The sequence below is a fragment of the Microtus pennsylvanicus genome, chromosome 3 (assembly GCF_037038515.1).
Source record: "Microtus pennsylvanicus isolate mMicPen1 chromosome 3, mMicPen1.hap1, whole genome shotgun sequence".
Classification (NCBI taxonomy): domain Eukaryota; kingdom Metazoa; phylum Chordata; class Mammalia; order Rodentia; family Cricetidae; genus Microtus; species Microtus pennsylvanicus.
Window position 1 is genome coordinate 114,501,907 of NC_134581.1, and position 12,192 is coordinate 114,514,098.

Below are 12,192 nucleotides of genomic sequence, written 5' to 3' on the forward strand. Positions count from 1 at the left end.
AATAAAGGGAAAAATTAAAGACTTTCTAAACTTCAATGAAAATGACCAAACAACAAATTTATGGGACACAATGAAAGCAGTGTTAAGAGGAAAGTTCATAGCACTAAATGCTTACATATAGAAACTGCAAAAATACCACACTAGTGAATTAACAGAACAACTCAAAACTTTAGAACAAAAAGAAGCAAACTCATATAAGAGAACTCAACGGCAGGAAATAGTCAAAGTGAGAGCTGAAATCAACAAAATAGAAACAAAGAAAACAATACAAAGAATCAATGATACAAAGAGCTGGTTCTTTGAGAAAATCAACAAAATAGACAAATCTTTATTCAAACTAACCAAAAGACAGAGAGACACTATCCAAATTAACAAAATCAGAAATGAAAGAAGGGACATAACAACAGGCAAGAAGGAAATACAGAGAATCATCAGGTCATATGTCGAAAACCTGTACTCCACAAAATAGGAAACTTAAAGGAAATGGACAAGTTTCTGGAGAAATATCACTTACCAAAATTAAATCAAGACCAAATAAGCAAATTAAACAGACCTATAACTGCTGAAGAAAAAGAAACAGTCATCAAATTCTCCCAAACAAAAAAAGCCCAGGACCAGATGGTTTCAGGTCAGAATTCTACAAGACTTTCAAAGAATAACACCAATACTCCTCAAAATATTCAACACAACAAAAACAGAAGAAACATTGCCAAACTCTTTTTATAAGGCTAAAATTATCCTGATACCCTAACCACAGAAAGATATTACTAAGAAAGAAAATTGCAGACCAATCTCACTCATGAACATCGATGCAAAAATACTAAATAAAATAGAAGCAAATCAAATCCAAGAACACATCAGAACCATCATCAAGTCGGCTTCATCCCACAGATGCAGGGACGGTTCAACATATGAAAATCTGTCAACATAATCCACCATATAAACAAGCTGAAAAATAAAAACCACATGATCATCTCATTAGATACCGAAAAAGCTTTTGACAAAATACAATTTCCCTTCATGATAAATGTCTTGGAGAGAGCAGGAATACAAGGAATAAACATAATAAAGGCAATATACAGCAAGCCCATAGCCAACATCAAACTAAATGGAGAGAAACCCCCAGCGATTCCACTGAAATCAGCAACAAGACAAGGTTGTCCACTCTCTCCATATCTATTCGATAACGTTCTTGAGGTCCTAGCTAGTGCAATAAGACACCAAAGGGAGATCAAGGGGATACAAACTGGAAAAGAAGAAGTCAAACTCTCACTGTTTGCTGATGATATGATAATTTACCTAAGTGATCCCAAAAATTCTACCAAACGCTTCTACAACTCATAAACACTTTCAGCAATGTAGCAGAATACAAGATTAACTCAAAGAAATCAGTAGCCCTCCTGTACACAGACGATAAAAGGGCTGGGAAAGAAATCAGAGAATCAACACCCTTCACAATAACCACAAATAGCATAAAATATCTCAGAGTAACTCTAACCAAACAAGTGGAAGACTTGTATGACAAGAACTTTAAATATTTGAAGAAGACCCATGCTCTTGGGTAGGTAGAATTAACATAATAAAAATGGCAATCTTACCAAAAGCAATCTACAGATTCAATGCAATACCCATCAAAATCCCAGCAAAATTCTTCAAAGAACTCGAAAGAATGGTACCCAACTTCATATGGAAAAGCAGAAACCCCAGGATAGCCAAAACAATCCTGTACGACAACAACAACAACAAAAAAAAAAAAGTAACTTCTGGAGGCATCACAATCCCTGACTTCAAACTCTACTACAGAGCTACAGTCCTGAAAACAGCCTGGTATTGTCATAAGAACACACAGGACGACCAATGGAACCGAATAGAAGACCCAGATATCAATCCATGTATCTTTGAACACCTGATCTTTAAAAAAGCAAAAAATATCAAATGGAAAAAAGAAAACAAGTGGTATAACTGGCATAACTAGATATCAACATGTAGAAGAATGAAAATAGACCCATATCTATCACCATGCACAAAACTCAAGTCCAAATGGATGAAAAACTTCAACACAAAGACAGCCACACCAAACCTTATAGAAGAGAAAGTGGGAAGTACACTTGAACGCATTGGCACAGGGAACCACTTCCTAAATAAAACCCCAGCAGCACAGATATTGAGAGAAACAATTAATAAATAGGACCTCCTGAAACTGAAAAGCTTCTGTAAAGCAAAGGACATTGTCAACAAGACAAATCAACAGTCTGTAGAATGGGAAAATATCTTCACTAACCCCACATCAGACAGAGGTCTGATCTCTAAAATATACAAAGAACTCAAGAAATTGGACACCAAAAGATCACATAATCCAATAAAAAAATTGGAGTACAAACCTAAACAGAGAAATCTAAAATGGCTGAAAGAAACTTAAGGAAATGTTCAACACCCTTAGTCATCAGACAAATACAAATCAAAACAACTCTGAGATTCCATCTTCTACCTGTAAAAATGGCCAAGATCAAAAACACTGATGACAACTTATGCTGGAAAGGCTGTGGAGAAAAGGGAACTCTCTGCATTGCTGGTAGGAATGCAAGCTGGTACAACCTCTTTGGATGTCAGTGTGGCAATTTCTCATAAAATTAGGAAACAACCTTCCTAAGACCCAGTAATACCACTTTTGGGTATATATCCAAAGGATGCTCAATTGTGCCACAAGGACATGTGCTCAACTATGTTCATAGCAGCTTTGTTTGTCATAGCCAGAACCTGGAGACAACCTAAATGCCCCTCGACCAAAGAAAGGAGAAGGAAAATGTGGTACATTTACACAATGGAGTACTACACAGCAGAAAAAAATAACGATGGCTTGAATTTTGCAGGAAAATGGATGAAACTAGAAAACATTATTTTGGCCGGGCGGTGGTGGTGCACACCTTTAACCCCAGCACTCGGGAGGCAGAGGCAGGTGGATCTCTGTGAGTTCGAGGCCAGCCTGGTCTAGAAGAGCTAGTTCCAGGACAGGAACCAAAAGCTACAGAGAAACCCTGTCTCGAAAATAAAAAAAAAAAATCTTAAAAAGAAAACATTATTTTGAGTGAGGTAACACAGAGACAGAAAGACAATTATCAAATGTACTCACTCACAGGTGGTTTTTAAACATAAAGCAAAGAAAGCCAGCCTACAAACCACAATCCCAAAGAACTTAAACAACAATGCGGACACTAAGAGAGACTTACATAGATCTAATCTACATGGGAAGTAGAAAGTAAAAAAAGGCAAGATCTCCTGAGTATACTGGGAGCATGGGGACCTTGGGGGAGGATAGGAAGGGGGGAGGGGAGAGGCTGGGAGAGGAGCAGAGAAAAATGTAGAGCTCAAGAATTATCAATGAAAAAAGAAGCTACTTTGGGCCTAAGGCAGGGTAGAATATAGCCAGGTTGGAAGAGATATAGAGACAGAATAGGTAGAGTCAAGAAGCCATGTAGCTGCCGAAGGAGATAGATATCCAAAGTTTACTCCCGTAAGCCATAGCCACATGGCAATACACAGAAATTAAGAGAAATGGGTTAATTTAAGATATAAGAGTTAGCCAGGAATATATCTAAGCTATTGGCCAAGCAATGGTGTAATTAATACAGTTTCTATGTGATAATTCAGGTCTGAACAGCCAGGAAATGAACAAGCAGCCTCGACCTACAAAATCACAGCCAGAATGGGGCAAGAATTTTCATGTGAAGTCTAGAGAACTCAAGAACAATGGCAATGGGTTTTTGATCCTACTGCACGTACTGGCTTTGGGGGAGCCTAGGCAGTTTGTATGCTCACCTTACTAAACATGGATGGAGGTGGGTGGTCCTTGGAACCCTGATTGCTCTTCGAGCTGATGAGGGAGAGGGACTTGATGAGGGAGGGGGAGGGAAATGGGAGGCGGTGGCGGGGAGGAGGCAAAAATCCTTAATAAATAAATAAATTAAATAAAAAAAATAAAAATAAATCAGAAGAAAAAAATTTAGTCTCACAAAAATAGGAGCCAAGCAAAGCTCCTTCGTAACAACATTTTTTCAGCTAGGCTCTGTTTGTCGGTGGCGAGCAGGGACACCACAGCTCCACTAACAGAAGGCTTACTGTATGACTTAGTATAAGGAATGATGGTTTCCTAGTTCATGCTGGTATCATGAACACTGACTATTTAAGGAGGCCAAGCACTTAAATGGGTTTTGTGAACAGCATGCTACTAGCTGCTTAATGGTGAAAGAGACCCACTGCAACCCTGGAGCTAGGGTGGAGAACATGGCTCTCAGAGGCAGTGAACATGCCTCCACCATGTTAAACTGGGCAGAGCCTAAAAGGCAAAGCAACCTTAGTCCTAGCCACACCCTCTTAGTATATAAAAAAAAGTGCTCCTAGTCAAAAAAATAATTACATATATGCACAAAATAAGGACAAATTTAGATGAAAAGACCTCTAAATGGGTCACATTGTTAGATAAATGTATGTAGCCTTAGCAGAGAGAAGAAAAACAATGAACAGTTATAAAAGGAAGTGGTTTAAAAAAAGTCTTTAAAGACACAGTCACAGATTAAAGGAGTAAAGGAAAAAAACCACGTAAAGATGGAAAATATACAGAGAATCTGGATTATGTATATTATTGTATTTTCTTTGAATTTGACTGTGAAGAAGCTAAGTACAGAGAGACATTTCATTGTACAGGCTGCTAAGCTAAGCCAACAGTTATTTTAAAGGTATCTTAACTTCACCCAACAAAAATCAGGAAGCAGTTTGGAGAGAACTACATCCAAATACCAAAATACTGTTTATAAATGTTTATTTTCCTTTTAAGGGGATATAATATAGAGATGAATACTTTGCTTTGTTATGGATCTTGGTTTATTGATACAAATTTTAGGTCAATTTTGTTATATGTATATTTCTGCTCTTGATTAAGGTATTGTGTTTGTACAGCTCATTTAAAAATGTGATATATAATTAAGAAATATAAGCTAATACACATTTATATAATAATTAAGCTTGTAGTCATGTTAGGTTTTCTATATGTATAGAGATAGATTTCAGATGAATAGGTATTTTTCAAGCCTTTCAAAAATTAACAGAATATGGCATTTAAGATGTTTAAGAAATTAGGACTTTTCATGGCAATGAGACACATCTGTTACAGGCAGCCCCAATCTACTTCAAGAGGGTAATGGGCATTCAAAAGGCTCCTTATGGAATTTGCTAGCCATTTGGGAAAGAAACAGCTCTTGCCTGGACTGCTTGATGGTATGCTGTATAAACTGGACTTGCAGGACACACAGAAAAATGATTGCTGAAGTTGCCTAAATAAGATGAGACTGCCTTTTAACTTTAATCCGTGGTGATCTGATAAGACACAGGTGGACACTGATATTTTTTTGTATCTGTGGAGGTTTCCTTTGTTTCCGAGTATGTGGTAAATTTTCGAGAAGGTTCCATGAGCTGCAAAGAAGAAGGTATATTCTTTCCTATTTGGGTGGAATGTTCTATAGATTTCTGTTAAGTCCATTTGCTTCATTACCTCCAGCAGTTCTCTTAATTCTCTATTAGGTTTCTGTCTGATTGACCTGTCCATTGCTGAGAGAGGTGTATTGAAGTCTCCTACTACTAGTGTGTGTGGTTTGATGTCTGCCTTGAGTTTTAGTAATATTTCTTTTACATAAGTGGGTGCTTTTATATTAGGGGCGTAGATATTCAGGATTGAGACGTCATCCTGATGAATTGTTCCTGTTATGAGTATAAAGTGTCCATCTCGATCTCTTCTGATTGATTTTAGTTTGAAGTCAGTATTGTTAGAAATTAATATGGCCACACCTGCTTTTTTGTTAGGACCATTTGCTTGAAAGACCTTTTCCCAACCCTTTACTCTGAGTAGATGCCTGTCTTTGTGGTTGAGATGTGTTTCTTGCAAACAGCAGAATGTTGGATCCTGTTTTCGTATCCAATCTCTTAGCCTGTGCCTTTTTATAGGTGAATTGAGACCATTAATATTAAGCGATATTAATGACCAGTGGTTGTTTACTCCGGTTATTCTTATTGTTTTGGTAGTAGAGTTTGTGTTTCTCCCTTCTTTGAGTTGTGCTGGTGAAGGGTCGCTAGATGCCTGAGTTATTGTAGGCAGTGTTGGCAATGTTGGATTCCTTGGGTTGCGATTTTCCTTCTATTACTTTCTGTAGGGCTGGATTTGTGGCTACGTATTGTTTAAATTTGTTCTTATCCTGGAATGTCTTGTTTTCTCCATTGATAGTGAACATTAGCTTGGCTGGGTATAATAGTTTGGGTTTGCATCCATGGTCTCTTAGCTTCTGCAGTACTTCTATCCAGGACCTTCTGGCTTTCATGGTTTCCATAGAGAAGTCAGGTGTAAGTCTGATCGGTTTACCTTTATAAGTTACTTGTCCTTTTTCCTTTGCAGCTCTTAATATTCTTTCTTTAACCTATATATTTTGTGTTTTGATTATTATATGGCGAGGGGATGTTTTTCTTTGATCCAACAACAATGCTAACCCCAGAAAGCCGACAAACTCATGGAAACTGAACAGTCAACTACTGAACCACACCTGGGTCAAGGAAGAAATCAAGAAAGAAATTAAAGTCTTCCTTGAATTTAATGAAAATAAAGGGACAACATACTCAAACCTATGGGACACTATGAAAGCAATGCTAAGAGGAAAGTTCATAGCACTAAGTGCCCACTTAAAGAAAACGGAGAAAGCATACATCGGGGACTTAACAGCACACCTGAAAGCTTTAGAAAAAAAAAGAAGCAGACGCGCCCAGGAAAAGTAGAAGACTGGAAATAATCAAACTGAGGGCTGAAATCAACAAAACAGAAACACAGAAAACAGTCCAAAGAATCAATGAAACAAAAAGTTGGTTCTTGGAGAAAATCAACAAGATCGACAAACCTGAAAAGGCCTGGGATAAAACCAGACTCACTGAACATAGCGGACAATGAGGACTACTGAGAACTCAAGAACAATGGCAATGGGTTTCTGATCCTACTGCATGTACTGGCTTTGTGGGAGCCTAGGCAGTTTGGATGCTCACCTTGGACATCCCACAGGGCAGGGAACCCTGATTGCTCTTTGGGCTGATGAGGGAGGGGGACTTAATTGGGGGAGGAGGAGGGAATTGGGTGGCGGGGAAGAGACAAAAATCTTTAATAAATAAATAAATTTATTTAAAAAGAAAAAAAAAGATGAGACTCTCCTTCAAGGTTCGCCTTCATGAAAGAGCCTGCCAGACATTCTGCAGGACACAGAAGAAAGTGACTGACAAACTGCCAATATAGGCTGAACTGTCTTTAAAATTCCCTGCTTCATAGAAACATCTATGGCCTGTAGACTGAAGATGGATGCCCCAATGGTACAGAAGAACTTGGGGTAAACTTATCCAGGCAGCAAGATGTCTTTGTCAATTTTAGAATTTTGGAAGTTGCTTACAATACATTTTCTGTTAACTTAGGTAATATTATATCCTTCTGGGGTCTTTGATAGAGTTGAAGAATAGAGAGTTATAATTATAGTTTTCCTTAGTTATGATAAATGATAAAGTAGATATAAATATTGTAACTATAATTCTTGGTTGGTACCTATTTTGTTTTATGTAATTTTACTATGTTAAAGTTAAAACCTTCCTTTTTATTTAGACAGAAAAGGGGAGATGATGTGGGATTCCCCTCAGTATGCAGTGAATACCATTGATTTAAAAAAAAAAAGAAGCTGCTCTGGACCTAGGACAGGCAGAATATAGCCAGGTTGAGAGAGAGAGAGAGAGAGAGAGAGAGAGAGAGAGAGAGAGAGAGAGAGAGAGAGAGAGAGAGACAGAGAGAGAGAGACAGAGAGAGAGAGACAGAGAGAGAGAGACAGAGAGAGAGACAGAGAGAGAGAGAGAGAGAGAGACAGAGAGAGAGACAGAGAGAGAGAGACAGAGAGAGAGGAGTCAGGGAGACACCATGTGGCTGCCAAAGGAGACAGATGCCAAAACTTTACCTGGTAAGAGTCATAGCCACAAGGTGACACACAGATGAAGAGAAATGGAAATGGATTAATTTAAGATATCAGAATTAGCCAGGAATATGCCTAAACTATTGCTCAAGCAGTGTTGCAATTAATACAGTTTCTGTGTGATTGATTATTCCACTCTGAGTGGCTGAGAAATGAACAGGCAGCCTCTGCCTAAAGAGTCTGAACAGATAAAAACCATACAGGGTTCCAGCACTAAGAGGAGAAGTGGACATGAGCCCCCAACCCTAATCCAGAAGTTATCTTCAAGTGTGGAGTCTCACTGGGTATACAAACCACACTTAAAGGAGGCCCCATACCTAGTATTAGATGGACAATATGTAACAAATGACTTTTTTGTCTCATAATGCTTTATTTTGGGCACTTTTAAACCTTACTGGTCTTTTCTTGTATATCAGAGTTTTTGATTTTGTGTTTCTATGGAGGGTGGGTGTGTTTGTGTAGGGATGGGCATGTTTCTCATGCACCTTTATTTCCGTTTGTTTTATTTTACTCTGGCTTGTCTGTTTATTTTTTAGAGAGAAAAAGAGAAAGGTTATGGAGTTGAATGGATGGGCAGGTGGGTAATGATCTAGAAGAATATGAGGGAGGGGAACTTTTATCAATATATTTTATGGAAAAAAAATTACAATTAAAAAATTGAGGAAAATCACATGCAATATTTGCCTTAATATTTTCCTAATATACCATATAAAAAGTTCAATATAATGAAATATCCTAAGATTAGAGCTCTTTAACATGTACATCACTGTTAGTTACAAATCAGGTTCTCACAATGCAAAGGTTTGCTAGCACTCTATCTTACCTTAGATGCCATTCTCATGAAGAGTCTGTTTTGATCAATATCTGTTCCCATCTTCTCATTTTTAACTAAATCTTTGAGACTCAGATGATCATCATCAGGAAAGTATCGGATCCTTTCTTTATCCTCATGGGTTGAAACCTAAAGCAAAGGGAACATAATAAAGTCTCAGCAGATGCTTTGAATGAGTTATAAATCAATCATAAACCTGGTAATAAGTGGTAAAAAAAAAAATCCCACCACATATCACAACTGTCCCTTCCACATGAAAGAAAGTCTGACAGACTTATACTTTGTACTTCCTCCCTTTCTTGTCTTTCTTCCCAGGAGGGAGCAATCATTAGCTGACTCCCAAGTATGGCCAAAGATTACAACTGTCCTGTCCCTATCTCTCCTGCTCTACGTGATTACAACTGTCCTGTCCCTATCTCTCCTACTCTACCTTACACCTAAAACTCCTTACAAGGTGGAAGAAAGACTGCCATTATTCAAGCAGGAAATAAGAATTAAACAACAACAACAAAAAAAAAAAACAGAAGTAAACATCCACTACTCTGGGTCTCATGTGTTACAAGGAGTCAGGACTTTAGAGAGGTAATCAGGTAATAAGATGTAGCCCTCATGAGTAAGATCAGTATCCTATAAAGATATGACAGCACCTGCTCTGTGTCTGCTCTCTACTACATTAGAATAAAATGAGAAAGTATCATTGTAAACTCAAATGTTTAACCTATCAGTCATTTGGAGATTTCTCCAGTACTAGAAGAATACATTTCTGTTAGCCAGGCCACCAACCTGACAGACTGTTCTGATTGTCAAACCTATAAATTATTCATTTCTAAGCACTAATTTCTTCTATAAACAGCTTTATAAAAAAAAAACTGATATTCTGAGGCCATATAAAGCCCTGAGTTTTCCTCAGTTGGTTCCTTATCCACACGTGAATCACAAAGTGCTATTTTACTTTCTCCCTAGTTCAACCCCTCATTTTAGTATCCAAACAGAACCCATCCCCTAACTTCTTTGCAATGCTTAAAAACAATGTCCCATCATTTATTCTAACATTAGTATTATTTTTTTCACTAACCTGAACCTTATTTGATATGATTTCCCTGGCTCCACATACTTAATATTTGGCCTACACTCATAAATGCAAATCTAAGGCCTGAATGAATCTGTCTCTGACTTTAATCACTTGTTTAGTTAGGTTGTTCAGTAGTATGCAACTTAAAAAGGCTTTCATGACATCTGATATTGTGGTTATGGATTCCTAGACAGTTCTGCCTTTTTAATTGTTCATTTATTTTTCACCATATCTCTCCAGCTTCCCAATTACATTAGGCGTATCAATCTCATCTCTCAGTATCTAAAGTAGGCAGGCATTCAACAGGCAAACAACCCATAGTTGCCAAAAAAAATCCAAAGCAAACAAAAATTTTTATATTCAGCTATCATGTACATGATCTTCAATTTTAAAACAAAAACCTAATTTATAGAAAGTAGAGGTGTTGTTTTTGCCACCTTTCCATACTCAAGGAAGTGCTAAAAATTAATTATCAGAGATAGAAGATAGAAAAGAAAATACAGTGTTTAAAAGCTCATACCCCCTATGTAATTAAGACATTACTGTATGTGAAGACCCTACCATTAGGCCTCAAACTAGGTGTTTACAAAGACACCAGGTCTAAGAGGTCAAGCATTTCTACGTGCAATATGGTAAATATGCAAAAGAAACTGAATACAATGTCAAAAATGTAAACTAAATCTAAAGCCTTCCATGTTCAGTCACTCCAAAAACATAGTTGAATTGTCTGCCTTTTGTAAAAAGTAAAAAGGTACAACTAAGAATAAAAGTGAAAATTTATTATTTTTCAATATTTTTATTTCAATAGAAAATTCTAGTCTAATGCAAAATGAACTCCAAAGAGAAAAAGAGAATTGTGAATTTGTAAGTGAAAGCATATGCTACACATACTCCTTGTCTCTTTCTTCTTCTCGCTTGAATATCCAGGCTCCCTCCAGGGGTGTTCACAGGCCACACTCTTCCAGACTCATCTGTTCTAGTAAGGATCACTTCTTCATCTTCTTGCTAAGAAAAGGTTTAGTTAATATTTAAAATACTTATAATGCGAAATGTCCACACTTAACAACAACAAATTTACAGAAAAGATTCTAGATTTCAGAAAGACCTATGGGTCATTTTAAGTCTCTTGGATTTTTAACACTCATTGTAAATTAACCATAAAATGAAAAACAAGAGGGGAAGGAACCCAAAGTTCATTTTAGCATTTTTATAATTCAATTAATGAGGCAATCTTCAAATGATTCTGTTAACCATTTTTAACTGGGCACAATGGAGTTGAATCTAAGGCGTCATGCATAATACTAGGTAAGCAGCCGACCACTGAGTTATATTCTAACCCTGATATTACCTTTTTAAAAAAGATTCTGAGATACTGTCTTACTAAATTATCCAATGTGGCCTTGAACTCACTCTGTATTTCACACTGACCTTGAACTTGCCATATCCACCCCCCCTCCCAAATCGCTAAGATTCCAAGCTTGTGTTAGAGGCCCAGTTCAAACAGTTTCATCCAAATGCGTGGAAAGAACAAAGATGGTGGAATGGCCACAGAGGGTCATATTGAAGTCTGTGGTCTATGTTGCCTCCAGAGGCCAAGTTGAGGCATATAATTCCCACTGTAATCTGGGGAACACGTTTGTTATTTGCTGCCAGCAGAGGCTGTGTGTACATCTGTTGTCTATGCTCCCATGCCTTTAATCCCAGAACTCGGGAGGCAGAGACAAGTGGATCTTTGTGAGTTCAAGGCCAGCCTGGTCTACAAGAGCTAGTTCTAGGACAGGCTCCAAAGCTACAGAGAAACCCTGTCTCAAAAAAAAACAAAAACAAAACAAAAAACAAACAAAAGAAAAAAAAGAGGAAGAAAGCCAGCATACGACAGATCTACCTGTCATATGCTGGTGATTCCAAGATTTCTTGATTTCCCAGACCAGGGTGATGCTCAGAATGACCTGAGTGAAAGATGTTATTAATGCAATAAAAGATCTAAAAACTGAACACAGTCAGCACACAGGAATTTTATGTTGATTCGATTCAACATAAAAAATTGAGACATTTTATATATTCTTATATTTTTATTTTACATGCATAAATGTTTAGTCTGCATACACATGTACCACACGTGAAGCTAGTCCCAGAAGAGGCTAGAAGAGTGATACAGATCCCACGGAACTGGAGTTACACATGTTTGTGAGCAGCTATGTGCACGCTGGAACTAAACTTACAGTTCTACCACCAAGACAGCTCTCTAGCCCCAT

At 37.5% G+C, this 12,192-nt stretch overlaps 1 protein-coding gene across 2 annotated transcripts in view; it reads right to left on the minus strand.

Annotated features, from left to right (window-relative positions):
- Positions 1-12,192, minus strand: part of Cwf19l2 (CWF19 like cell cycle control factor 2) — a 69,758-nt gene that overhangs the window by 29,358 nt on the left and 28,208 nt on the right. For both annotated transcript variants that reach the window (XM_075966897.1, XM_075966898.1), the window contains exons 11-12: positions 10,829-10,942; positions 8,857-8,994 (exon numbers count right to left, since the gene is read on the minus strand). In XM_075966897.1, the coding sequence (XP_075823012.1) occupies positions 8,857-8,994; positions 10,829-10,942 (252 nt within the window). The remainder of the gene's footprint in view (positions 1-8,856; positions 8,995-10,828; positions 10,943-12,192) is intronic.